Genomic DNA, 13,489 nt, shown 5'->3' on the forward strand with positions numbered 1-13,489 from the left:
ACGGCGTCGGTCCACACGGCAGAACCGGGGATCAAATCCCATTCGGACTGTCCATCCCGTAGCAAGGACTGACTATCCAGCTACGTGGTAAAACAAGTCTCGTAAGCCAGAAATGGTGTTGGAAGAGTATTTATAGGAATTTGGATCTTTCACTTACTCTTTTGAGATTCATAAAAAATATTGCACTACGCTAATCTTTAGTGTTTTAACTAACTCACTCTCTGTGCCGACTAGCGATACGCTCTTTTGCATTTACAGGAAAAATCTTCAAAACCACTTAACATTAAGTTGGTCTTTAGATAACTTAGATATTTAGTTTAGTTAATATAATTTACGACACGGAACTTCCGCGACAGCGAATGATTAGCCTCTGGCGTTTAACATTTACTCATAATACCTTTGGCTTCATAACAGTAACATAATTATTGATACTACTTACCAGCAAATTCAGCAACAGCTTCTTACAATGATCCCGCACAATTCTACGGGTGTGATCTAGACCGAGGAATAAAATGTGCAACATGAGCGGTACATGCAACGTCCAGTCCAGCCCGGGTATACCATCCACTACGATGTCCGTCAGCAGCATGACAGCCACATTGCACCGGTGAAACCCACTGATGGGAATGTTCGTATCCGGCAGAAACTCGGTAAGCGGCGCAAAGTATCCACCGTACTCGGGCATCGGCAGTGGATGGGGTGCGGTCGGTTGTTCCGTGCGTATTTGCACGAAATTATCCTCCTGGTTCATTTCCGGTTCGTTCATCATCATCATTACGTCCTCGTGGCGTGGCAATACACACGGTCCGGATGCAGTGCGTATCTTATCGCTGCCACGGGGCGGCCGATAGGCATTTGCAAACGTTCGAAGCGCACTGTCCGATTTGCACGTGCTACATTTTTGCGAGCGCATGACCATAGAGAAAGAAAAAAGAAGCGGTACGGTAATAAGTAAACAATACGTACAGTTAATTGAGATTCGTTTCCACCGCACTCGGTTTGGTTATCATGCTCGGCAGGTTGAACGTTCACGGTAAACGGTTCAAACTGAATGGGGTTTAATTAGCACCCATGTATCCGTACGCTCCCTTATGTGAGGATGTGTAGCATTAAACATTTCTTTACTAACTTTTATAAATACCATCATCAGGCCAAACCATTGTGATGATTGTTAAAAGGCTATACTTTGGAAAATTAATAAACGCAACAGTTCTGCTAGCAGCAGTGAGAAAATAAAGCTACGTTAAGAGTAATTATTGGTTATAACTATAATTGAATTACAGCGAAGTTACAGAAAAATCAATAGCAAATGTAAACATTTCTGTGAGTAACTAAGATTTTTTTCGATATTAATTTATCTACAAAAATATTACTAAAATTTCTTTTTTTATAATGAAGTAATTTGAATACAATTTTTTTTCTTAATCATGATTTTTCAATTTAAATATCTTTGTAAGGAAGTAAATTTTCTTACCCAGATTTTATAGGATCCTCTCCGCTGTGACGCTTCGTATGGATAGTTCCTTTCTCTACATCGACATCCTGCACTTTCGGATCATTGTTGCCGGAAGCCGGACCTACGGATAGCAGAGCGCGGAAAAGTTTGTTTTGTTTATTCTTTCTTTCGTTCCCCCTCTCTCTCTCTCTCTCCCTCTCTCATTCCCTCTCTTTCATTTCTTCATTACCACAGATTCAATTGAAAATTAATTTGCTGGAGGAAATCATCAACGGTCAATTTTCAATCTTTGCTCCGAAACGATGCCGCAAGGCAAACGTGGGATTGGGCCACCCCCAGCTGACCATCATTCTTCTTATCGACGGTTTAACGGCAAGTTCTACTAAGTTCCACTAATTAAATGCCATTCTAGACTTACCATCTGAGTGGCTGGAGGCTTTTCTCATGCTCGTTAGCCGGTAAAATGGAGGCGTTTCCGTGCGCTCAATTAAACAGTTCAAGGTTTCCACCGTTTGCAGTTCGCTCATCAGTTCGTCCAGCAGTCTGTTGGTGCATGAACGCGCCAAATATAATGCAACCCGTTTTGCCTGATAGAAGAAAAAAACACACACATTTAAAGGTTGGAAAAACGTGAGGCCAAGGAATTAATTGTGTGCTCTTCATCCTCATCTTCAGCAAACATTACTTCGTTAGCATTGTGAAGGACCAGGCGCCTCCATTACACGCGCACAAATTGTCAACTTTTTTGCCATCTTAGCATATTCTTTCAGTGGAGCGAATGGTACTTACATTAGCTAACAGCTCGTTCGGTGCCATGCCGGATATGATGAGCAAGTAGCGCAGTATGACTTTAAGATTGTTGGGCCAAAACTGGCATAGCGTGCCCCAAAGCTCTTCGATGTAGGGATGTGAATCGGCAAACTTAAAAAAAGGAAATTAAAAGTAAGTATGAAGTATAAGCACGTTTAAATAAGGACATTGTTATACTATTAAGAAAAAAAGAAGAAAAGATATCGTTCAAAAAACAAGCTTTATTACATTTTTTTCTCTACAAAGCCTACAAAAGTCATCACTGTTACCTTGGCTGTAATGTAGAACAGATTGTTCAGTATCATCTCTGTTGCCTCGGTCGAGCCAGAACCTTCGCGGCGTCCCCTTGTGCCCGCATCGGGATAATACTAATAAGTAAAAAGAACACAAAAACGTATCACAGCTTAGTGTATCCGGCGAACTTCTACATTACTTGTAATTAAATGTAAATAAAAACAGTGTTTATTTACAGCACAATATCGGTAGGATGTATAATTTTCAAGGTTGTTAGCAGAAGAAACAAACAAAAAATTACCATAATGTAAGACAGTGGAGTCGCTGGCGGAACGCTCGAAGCTACGAGCTCTACATTTTCCAACCATGGTAGCAAACACTGTAGCAATAGTGCCCGCGATTCGGCGCGTGCCGTTTGAAATCGATATGTTATCTCTGGAAGTATAAGAAAAGCGTCAATCAATCCAGCAGTTCACATCGATACTAATCTTGTGAAGAAATGTAAGTAAACAGTATTGTATTTTGGTTTTGTGTGTAGCAAAGGATAACTTACCAGAAAACATCGACATTGTTAGCTCCGGACGAAGGCGTGCTATCTGACGAGACAAATACATCTGAGATCGAGAGTATGCTCCACTCAGTACTGCATCTAATGTGCCTATTTTATCTGATTCTGCAAAGTGAAATACGAAATGGATTAAATGATTAAAAAATATCGAAAAATTTAAAAAGCAAATTATTTTACATGAAGTTTAATTTATTTTATATAATGATTTCAAATTAAAATCAAAACATAGTAAAATAGTTGAATCACTTTTTTAAGATTCTTTTACCATTATTTAAACCATTAATATGCAAAGAAATCTTTATCATCATGAAGCAACAGCACAAAATAAAGTTCATCGTTATCGTCATATAATCTATATATATAAAATTCTCGTGTCGCGGTGTTAGTGTGCAAACTCCTCTTAAACGGCTGAACCGATTTGTTTGAAATTTTCGCTAAACGTTTGTTAGGTATGAGAATAGGTTTACCGCTATTTTTCGTTTCGCTAGGTGTCCTCTGGCCAATATTATGAGTTCTTTTCTGTTTTTGCTACGGGAGCTATCAAGTAGGCATAGCCATTTTTCCAACACGAATAATGTTGAACACTTGGTACTGAAAAAAAAAGTTCTAACGAATATATCAATCAAAGTAGGTACATATGACGATTTATTTGTGCAATTGTATTCATTAAAGCGTAAAGTGAAAGATAAATAAGTAAAAAGCAAGTGTTGGAATAATTATAAAATGCAATTTAGTGATTTGCGGCTCAGTGTAACATGTGGAATCGGCGCCTTACACGGAAGGACATTGTATGCAATCTCAATCGTCAAAGAAAGCCTGAAATGCCTTCTGAAGTAGCATAAAAGAAGAAGAAAAGCCACAAAAAAAGAAGAAAATTTGCTTTGATTGGGAATGTGATTTGGATTACGAATGGTCATAATTTAAGAATTTTCAATTAATCATCGATATTCTCTAATCGCCACTCTAATAATACCACACGAATGAAGATGGAACACTCAAAATTTTTGCTTCAAATACAAAAGGCATGTTTAAGGGCAAAACTAGGTTTGCCGGGTAAGCTAGTACTCCATAAAGAAACACAGTGTACTACAGACATGACTTATGACAAGCTCATAATATGTCCGACACGTAAATTCTGAACGACCTGACATTGGCTGGTTTCCCAGGAAGAAAAGAAAATCAATCTCTGTATGACGCTCGGTGCAACATTATTTTGAAGATACTGCTGGATTAATATATGTTACCAGGTTTAAAGCCATTTTTTCTGCAAGTATTTTATTATGCACATCGTGCGCGTAATCCATCCACAACGGAGGTACACGACATACATTATTCAACAAACAAGTACGTCCGGATAGATGGGCAAACATAATCTAAAGCTAAAGCTAACTGAATACTGTGCACCCATCATTATTCGTGGAATGATAAAGGTATTGAATTTATAACATAATGTTCACTCTCTCCATATTGCGGAGAACGACAGATTTAGTCAGTTCGGTTTGGCTTTTATTAGCTTACTTATGGTGTGTGACACAGAGACCGATGTATCGATTCACTCGAAGTATAAATACAACCAACTATTCGTGGTTTATAAAAGGGAAGATACCGAATTGAATCAAACACTAAGGCTTAATTCAACCTTATGTGGTCTTTGTTACATACTACACACAACATTTGTTTACAAACAGATTATATTAATTACTCTGAATCTCTTTTCTAAAGATTCATTCAAACACCTCAAAGATTTATGAATACTCAAAGCTTTACAAATCCTTATAGATTTATGAATCGTAAAAGATTTATGAATACTCAGAGTCATGAATGCTTGCGGATTCGCGACAGGACGGTGTTGTGTGTGATATTAAATCCCATCCGGAAAGTAATCCCGTACGCAGGACTGGATACCTTCACTACAAGTAAATAAAGTCAAGGAAAGTCTGTATGGACACACAAAGAAAGAAGTTGTTGCAAGAATTCTTGCAGACCTTGGATAATGTTTTCTACTATGGTGCAACAACATGAGAACTTGGTTTGCAATCGTGTAAAGCCCGTCGCAGTTACCATCTTTACACCGGGTCACCCTCTTAGGTTATTTTATCTGCATAAAAATATCAATTTTTCTGAAGCTAAATACATAAAAAAGTGTAAAATCATAATCTCTTAAAGATTCATGAATTTTTGAGAGTTCGTAAAACTGTAAGGATTCATGAATCTATTCGGATTCATAAATCTTTTAAGAGGCAACTCATGATTTTGAATGACTCTTCGCCGAAGATTCGTATGAATGACTCTTTTCAAAAAATATATTGATCACAACAATAAGAACTAAAAATTGTTCAATAATCACAAAAAAAACATTTACAGCATGGTGTACTGTTCATATAATTCTTTTTTTACTTCGAAAAAAAAACTTCCTTTCGTTTACGAATTCGAATGTCTTCCAGAAATGCTTTAACACGTTGACTGCCACATCACCCATTTCGTGGATGATACAAACTCTTCCCAGGGGGCCACATCACCCAACTTCTGGGTGATGACAAATGCACTCAACGAACCCGCGTACGAATGATGCCGTGTTTGCAAAATATTCTGAGAAATACGGTAGGTAAAAATTAGTTGCACCCTGATAACCATTTTTAGTTTTGATTAGATCTTGTCGAAGTCGAAGACTTGTGAATAATGTAACATTATTCAACGTTTATAAGGCGTATTTGTTTGTTTCGGCTACCATTTCCTCGTAGATTAATAATCAAAACTATAAAGGGTTTCGGAGTCATATCTAAAGGCGGCTTAGCAAAGCAGATTTCTTCCACAAAAGCAAATGATTTTTGTTGACCGATAAATTCGCTTCATGCAGTTGATTGGATTATTGAGGTAAGCTTTCAGGTTTTCTCTCTTTGTCTAAGTCAAATTATCTAAAAATATCTGAAGAGCAAATTCATCACATACACTGTAATTCATCATTAACATTGTAATTATCAAACTCAGAATCAGAAGACAGAAGAAATTTCCAAGAAATTAGCAAAACAAACGACATCATAATACCGGTTCAAAGAGCGATTTGGTGGCATGACGGGCAATTCACTGAACATGTACCGTGGCAGTCAACGTGTTAATTTATTCATCTTCTCAAAGCAATTAAGGAATTTCACACAAATATTTAAATACAAAATTCAAGGGACAATCACCATATAGAATCCTGTGAAAAAAATATTCCATTTTCAATTTTCACTCTCCAACGAAACTACCCATCGACAAAAGGACAATAAGAAGCAAGAACTAAACAATAATATACCATACATATTTATGAACCGTACGCATACAACTACTTCTGCACAAATAACTTAACTACACATGGGGATTTAAGTCACTAGCGATGCGACACGATCAGGCAAAACCTTTTCACGACAAATCTCGCTATCCCTTCCATCGGTCACGCGTACCGGGCAATAACACGGTCGTAAAAAGCAACAGATAGATTTACGATTTTCAACCAGCTTTGCCTTAGAAGCTTGTCAACAACGATTTGCCAATGAAAATCCCTGTTTTCCTATGCATGGAAGACGAAGCGCAGCAAATGGCATAAAAACCCCATTTTTGCATGGCTGAGTCGCACGAATTGGAAATAAAACCAAACCGGACACAAATTCCCGATACAACATCGCAGTCCCCGGTGTACAAAGTGGGACGGGAAGAGTAACAGTTTTGAGTTTTGAAAAGTCAGTCAACTTTCAGTGGTGCTAGCTGGTGGCATGTGTTATATCTCCAGCGTATTGAAAAAGGGGTTTAAAATAGCACTTGTAGGAAAAAGTAACAAAAGTGCAAAAGTGAATCACTCTTCATCTTATCTGTTTCCGGTGTATGCACCGAAGATGTATCGGTTTGCTTTCGCTGTGGCTTTGTTTGGTTTCGTTTGCCATTTTGGTTTGACGAAAAACTATTCACCATATTACTACTGTGAAAAAAATTACTGTCCCGTGGGTAAACCCAATGTGGGTTGTGGATGTAAATTTAACGAATCGTATGGACCGGGCTGTAGCGGGAAAAGTGCCACGTTGCATAAGTTCAGTAGGAAGGATATACAGTTTGTACTGCATATACACAACCATCTTCGAAATTTGTTTGCTTGTGGGTTGATAAACCGCTTTTTCCCAGCAGTGCGAATGGTTCAACTGGTAAGATGAATGCGAGAATGTCAGGAAAATGTTATCTCCTTTCAGATGTTGCAAGGACTATTACAGAGAAATAAAAAAGAATTACTGTTGACGATTTAAATCCTTGTGAGTGAGTGACTTTCACATCATTCGTGATTTAAATCACGGAAAGTCTTTTAAATCGTGAATGAATTATATAAACTTGTCTTAAAGGTTAAAATTAACAAGCTAAAACAATCACAGTAAAATTAATAACTAAATAACATTAAATCTAATCCACCTTCGCAGCGTATAAACGAAGATTTACAATCGTTGGCTGAGTGCAACGTGAAAAACTGCACCTACGGGCATGACCAGTGCCGTAGCACGGAACATTATCACTATGCCGGTCAGAATATCGCCAAACGTACCGTGTGCGGACGAACGCTTACGGTTAGCGAGGTAGTTAACAGTTCGCTGTACGCCTGGTTCGACGAGTACTGGGACACCAAGAGTGAAATGTTGGCGAAATATCCGGACTATAGCCTCAAGTAGGTAAATGGCAAACTGCTTACCCATCAAGGATCGACCAGTTTATTATGTTTCTTCATGCGCAGGAAACCAATCGGCCATTTCACCCTGCTGGTTAACGATAACGTATACTTCATCGGCTGTGCGATGGTTTCGTACGCCGTGCGCATTAAGGATTATTTTGCCGAAACTGGCGAAGACTGTCGGGCGTACTACTTTGTCTGCAATTATTCTTTTATCAATCTGAAAAATCGTGCCACATATACGGCGGGCGTAAAGCCAGCCACCATGTGCCAATCGCACCACAGTAAACAGTACCCCTGTTTGTGCAGCGTTCAGGAGCCTTACTCAACGTCCATAGATTGGCAGGATCAGGTTCTTTGATTGGGTTGGGAACAATTTTTGTTTATAAATATGCTAATGTTTCCTGTACTCCTGTCTGTTCAAGATATGACGGCTGCACTGCATGCATATAAATAAATCGTTATACGAAATTGTTTTATCGTGTTGTGAAAAATTTTCACGTTTTAAACATTCAGATAATCCTTGAGATACACGGTACGCAGAAGTTAAAGCACAAAATCTAAGCAAATAAGCTTTAATTTAGTTAAAAATGTCTCCAAATTCAAATAAACATTTTTTTATATAAATTTATAAATTAAGTCTAACTCCGATGTAATAAATGATAACTTTATGAATAAATCATCAAATCGGCATAATATAACCTGCTATAAGATAATTTTTATATCATAATTTTCGCTCTCGTTTATAGCAAAATTTAAGTATCCACTATAAGTATAAGCAAAATAGCAACGTTTAATTATTTTGACAACTCGTTAACTCACCTCTGTTGGAGAAGTGTTTACAGTGGTATTAAAAACTGTTGTAAATAATTCTAATTTCACCACATTCCTATATAAATCAGCGCACCTTTCCTTTTTTGTTGTGCAGTCAGCAGCAAGCATTATGATAAGGCTTCAGGACAAGGTGAATCACAACAATGCTAGCTTGCTTAACAAATTAATTTACTACTACTATTGACCGTATGGTTTCAACACACAGCTGAGAAATAATTAAATCGTACGGAATGTTTGCAATCAATTAAAACTTACAACTTAACATAATTTGTAGCATTTGTACTTGTACCATAATTTAATCAAAACCTCGTTTATGCTTTCAAGTTCATGTCATGTACAACTGCAACTACTCGTTCATAATTTAACGTTTGGGATGTGTAGTATAACTTACCTCGGTCAGTCTCTGTATGTAATGGTCCAACGTTGCCAAAGAAACGTTTGTCCAAAATCTGTAACAGCTGAAGTGCGGTCGAGTGTACCTCAACTCTGGGACAGCCAGTCATCAGCAGCGTTACGTTGATCACAGATGTATAATGGTCGCATGGATACTCTCTGCAATAATCGTTGTACGTATTGAAGTTATAAAAAAACATTATTTGATTAAATAAGATTTCATATAAAAATAAAAGTTTAATTTTTTTTTACAAAATTGCAAACCAAACAAATAACAGCGAAGCTTCTTTATTGAGTTCATAAACATATTTGTTTCAGTTGGATTTCTTCCGAACAATAAATGATAAGGATGCTGCATTGAAACAAAACAACTTTTAGTTCGATCCATAGCATTACCATAAACTTTAGCACTGTTAAAGGCGGTGTTCATCCTCCCCACAAAGCTGGTTTGTGTGGATGCATTTCTGCGGGTGCTCAAAACGTGTTATATTGCCTTCAATAGGATACCTTTTCGGGAAATGGTGAGCATTTCAGCTTTTTTTTCCTCCCTTTGACAAAGAATCCTATCGAACCAGGCCCAGAATACAAGCCAAACTCGTTTCCTTTATATTCTCTCTGTCTCTCCCTCCATATCAAGCCACCGCACTCTCCCAGGAACTCGCGCAGGAAAAACCAACGGGAAAACAGTTGATGGATCGTAAAGCGGAATAGGTTAGTCTACCCATCTGCACGAATTTTGCAAACTCACGATGGTCGTAAAACCGGAAATTGATAAGGAACTTGAGAGCACATAAAATGTGCTGGGTCGCGTCAGCGCAAGCTGTTATGTAGCAAACTGATTCCGCTTGCTGTTGTTGCTCAATATACTGCCAATATTGTAGGGTCCCATTTTTAGACAGTGGCATTTACGAATTGGTGCATCATGCTTCACCGTCATCATCCTGAAGCTTGCAGGGTACAAAACAAGGCTTTTTATTCATAACAAGCCTGTGTTACGAGTAAGATTATTATGACGCAAAACGGTCACAGTGACGGATAAATTACAATCAATTAAGGTATAGATACAAACACACACACATTTTGCTCTACAGCTTTGTCCTGTTTTACTAAATAGAGTGAGAATATCCGTGACATGATTAACTCATAACCAGATAATCAATCCGAAGCTAGGAAACACCTGACGAGCTGAGATTTTACTGGATAGCGGTTCCATTTTTAAACTTTGTTTATGTTATATTACTAATCTACATAAAACTCTTCAATAACGTTTAAAATTTTAAAGAATTCCATTAACAAACTTTATGTTACACCTAAACTCTAGTTAATTTCCCTGTCTGGCTTGTTAATCGTTATAAATCGGACACTAAACCGAAAACAATCTCAACGGTAATTGAAAACAAAAAGCATCCAGTGACACCAAGAGCAAAAATATCGCATTACATCGTCCTGGCGTGTTCCTATGCGGAGAAGTAAGACAAAAGAAGCTTTACGACGATCATAAACATTAAAGTGTCGTAAGGTTTTATTTCGTCCGGCTGGTACCTGAACGCGCTACTTTTGCGTTCGGCTCTAATTGACAGTATGCCACCGAAGGCAGCAGAAATTGAACCGATCTCTATAGCAAACTCATTAGCAAACAATTTCCACTCAGTGGTCACTTTCACAATCGTTTGCTAGTGAAGACATCTGCTGGCTAGGAATCGTTCCGTTGTGCAACAGATAACGGGAGGAAGGCTTTTACAATAATTAAAACGGGTGTCGGTTTTAAACAGGACAACTAATTGCGATACATTCCTACCGGGAAATGGATAATTTCCTACCGAGAGCGAAAAATCATAGATCCAGTTGAAAGATAATTAAATGACACACATTTCTATGCGTTCGTTTCAAGAGGGATAAATGAAATCGTTACCGTTTGAATTGAATGCTTTTGAATGCAATTTTAGATGTAGGGAAAAGGAAAACATAAAGTCGGCGCTTTATTTGAGTAATGTAAAACAATTGTTAAAAAAATAAAAACGCTTACCTTGCGCTGAATATAACAGCCAGTGCTAGGAAACAAGCATCTGCTTCGCGTGGGGAAGCCGTATAGCAGCGATCAATGACCCACTCAAGAAGCTGCCCTATATCGGGATTCGATTCAAGCAGCAGCACGACCGTCTCCTTTGCCAATTCATAAATCTGAAAGTGGAAAAAAAACAAATTGTATCAGAATTATATAACAAAAAAGCGTGTTTTAATGTAAAAGAACAAAAACATTATTCAACTTGGATACTGTAGCACGATTGATTATGAAGTTGTGTAACACGAGCTGAACAATATAATTTCGTAATTGAATTAAACCCTAATTGACACCTTTTCCCTTCAATTGTGTGTAGTAATCCTTTACCGCAGTGAAATATTATATTGATAGTAAAAAATGAACCGGTTAAACCATGTAAATATCTGCATTATAAAAACAAAATAAAATATGCTCAATTTGCAGAAGTTGAAGCTAAATCTGCCAAGTCCTTTACCATTTATTTATTGTTACCGTTTATTTAATGTACTATTGTCTTCGAATGTCCTCAGTTAAAAAAGCTAGGAGCTTTTTATGTACCAATTAAAGCTCATATTCAACTTTCGCCGTATAGCATTAAGGGGAATGAATAATTTCTTGGCAACCTTTTTAACCACAACCTATCTTACACTAATAAACACATTGTACATGTACTTACCTTATCGTCCTTGGAAGTCATTAGCATGTCCAACCAACTGTAAATTGCACCATCTTCCGCCAAGTGACCGGAATCGAAACATGGGCCACAACATAGAACAGCTGACATGGCCTGAAATGAGAAGAGGAAGTACGTAGCACGCAGGGTTAAAAAAATACACACATATCGCCTTTTGTTTCCAACCAGTTTACTGAACCACCTGAAGCTACCCCGTTTCAGTAAGCTACAATATACATCGAATTCACAGGTACAGGTACTTTTATCAGATAAACTACCGCTTCGGTGCATACATATGTATGTTTTTTTTATTATACATTAAACAATATCATTCGCGTAGATGCAATTGGATAAAAGCACTTTCTTCATTAAACAAAATGGAATATTGATCGAATCAATTCAATATCCGAAATAAGCGTAATTACGAATTTCAATTATCAAAAGACTCTCCTCCGTTTCAAATTTTCGTTTAATTTTACAGACAAAAGAAAAAAAAAGATAGCTTTGCTTTATTCTTTCAACATTATTCTTGCTGAATTACCACACTCAATACAACTCACCTGTAATGCGCTGAATTGTAATTTTTCCTCCTCCGCCGCTATGATCCCGACGGACGTGTTGGCCCCCGAACCGATACCGGCCGTAGTAGAGGAGCTGCCCCATACACTCGCACCAATCGTTCCACTTCCGAGCCCACTAACACCACTGCCGATACCGCTAATTCCAACACCACCGCTACCGCTGCTACCCACCCCATGATGACTGCCATGATGGTGAGCACTGCCATGGTGGCCGTGAGCAAATGGTAACGCATATGCACTGCCACTCCACCCGACAAACAGATTGACCAGGTTTCGTTTGAGCTCACGTGACAGCAGCGTGCCGCACGATTCGAGCGAAAAGTTTTTTATCATCTTGCGAATAAAGTCGCAGAAGTGCGTCTTTACCTCGCGCATGCTGCTACTGTCCTTGCCGTCGGTTTCCGTTTCCAGGTACAGCCGGGCACCGTCGATGTACTCGACAAACGTTGGATGCAGTGACATTGTTTCGCGCTCCAGCACAAATTGACTGATGCCGAACGTGCCATTCTCCGCAATCTTCTCTAGCACGCGCACCAGTTGCAAACGCAGCGCATCACGCCGTCGGCGGCGTCTCATATTCTCCTGCTTACGATCGATGGCTTCACGGATGTATACTACCAGTTCTTCCATCAGGTCCCTGTTGTAATGGCGAACGTGGAAAGAAAAACACATGCAATGAGAAATTTAATTAGCATAGGGATACTAAAAATGTATGATCCAATCGAATGATACGCATTTGATTAGTAGTTTAATCTTCTAGTTGTTTGCACAGCATTTCAAATAGGTCCTCCATCGTTAGCTTTACGCATATGCGGGTTCATTTGAATACGTTTGTTCTAAAGAAAGGTATGTATTTTAATTATGGAAATAATGCTTCCTATTTTCAGCATTTTCTAAACTTATCAAACTTATAAATTGTTATACAAATATTTTGGCTAGGACACATTCAATTTTACAATTAAAAATCTTCTTATTGTAATCTCATTCTACTATTCAACATTTTATGCATTAAGTATTATTGAGGAATTTTCAGTTTAATGCGAAAAGTTGTATATATTTTTGGAAACTTTTCTAGTTGAACATTAGAAATGTTTGAGTATACGAAACTTTTCACACAATTGATTTCTCCTTGCAAAAGCTCGCCAGAAAGGATGGAGAAAATTCACATCTGCAAACTAAAAAATCCAAATCCAAAAAAAAAACTATTATTTG

The 13,489-nt window shown here is 38.0% G+C and overlaps 2 protein-coding genes across 8 annotated transcripts in view; one reads left to right on the forward strand and one right to left on the reverse strand.

Annotated features, from left to right (window-relative positions):
- LOC125770405 (protein furry) overlaps nucleotides 1-13,489 on the reverse strand; it is a 39,665-nt gene that overhangs the window by 12,801 nt on the left and 13,375 nt on the right. For all 7 annotated transcript variants that reach the window (XM_049439917.1, XM_049439915.1, XM_049439914.1 and 4 more), the window contains 11 exons: nucleotides 12,257-12,914; nucleotides 11,700-11,810; nucleotides 11,009-11,163; nucleotides 8,981-9,141; nucleotides 3,054-3,173; nucleotides 2,802-2,935; nucleotides 2,536-2,634; nucleotides 2,246-2,377; nucleotides 1,875-2,043; nucleotides 1,475-1,577; nucleotides 440-893 (listed from right to left, as the gene is read on the reverse strand). In XM_049439917.1, coding sequence (XP_049295874.1) covers nucleotides 440-893; nucleotides 1,475-1,577; nucleotides 1,875-2,043; nucleotides 2,246-2,377; nucleotides 2,536-2,634; nucleotides 2,802-2,935; nucleotides 3,054-3,173; nucleotides 8,981-9,141; nucleotides 11,009-11,163; nucleotides 11,700-11,810; nucleotides 12,257-12,914 — 2,296 coding nt within the window. The remainder of the gene's footprint in view (nucleotides 1-439; nucleotides 894-1,474; nucleotides 1,578-1,874; nucleotides 2,044-2,245; nucleotides 2,378-2,535; nucleotides 2,635-2,801; nucleotides 2,936-3,053; nucleotides 3,174-8,980; nucleotides 9,142-11,008; nucleotides 11,164-11,699; nucleotides 11,811-12,256; nucleotides 12,915-13,489) is intronic.
- LOC125770484 (antigen 5 like allergen Cul n 1-like) lies at nucleotides 5,290-8,532 on the forward strand. The gene is made up of 3 exons (XM_049440173.1): nucleotides 5,290-7,243; nucleotides 7,511-7,752; nucleotides 7,819-8,532. Exons 1-3 carry the CDS (start codon nucleotides 6,821-6,823, stop codon nucleotides 8,114-8,116), a joined length of 963 nt encoding a protein of 320 aa, XP_049296130.1. The 5' UTR covers nucleotides 5,290-6,820; the 3' UTR covers nucleotides 8,117-8,532.

The sequence above is a fragment of the Anopheles funestus genome, chromosome 3RL (genome assembly GCF_943734845.2).
Source record: "Anopheles funestus chromosome 3RL, idAnoFuneDA-416_04, whole genome shotgun sequence".
In the NCBI taxonomy this organism is placed as follows: Eukaryota; Metazoa; Arthropoda; class Insecta; order Diptera; family Culicidae; genus Anopheles; species Anopheles funestus.

Bases quoted from the DNA above. Each gene is read 5' to 3' on its own strand.
- LOC125770484 (XM_049440173.1), top strand. From the start codon at position 6,821: ATGTGTTATATCTCCAGCGTATTGAAAAAGGGGTTTAAAATAGCACTT. The intron at 7,244-7,510 runs GTAAGATGAATG...CCACCTTCGCAG, and splicing joins CAGTGCGAATGGTTCAACTG to CGTATAAACGAAGATTTACA. The intron at 7,753-7,818 runs GTAGGTAAATGG...CTTCATGCGCAG, and splicing joins TATCCGGACTATAGCCTCAA to GAAACCAATCGGCCATTTCA.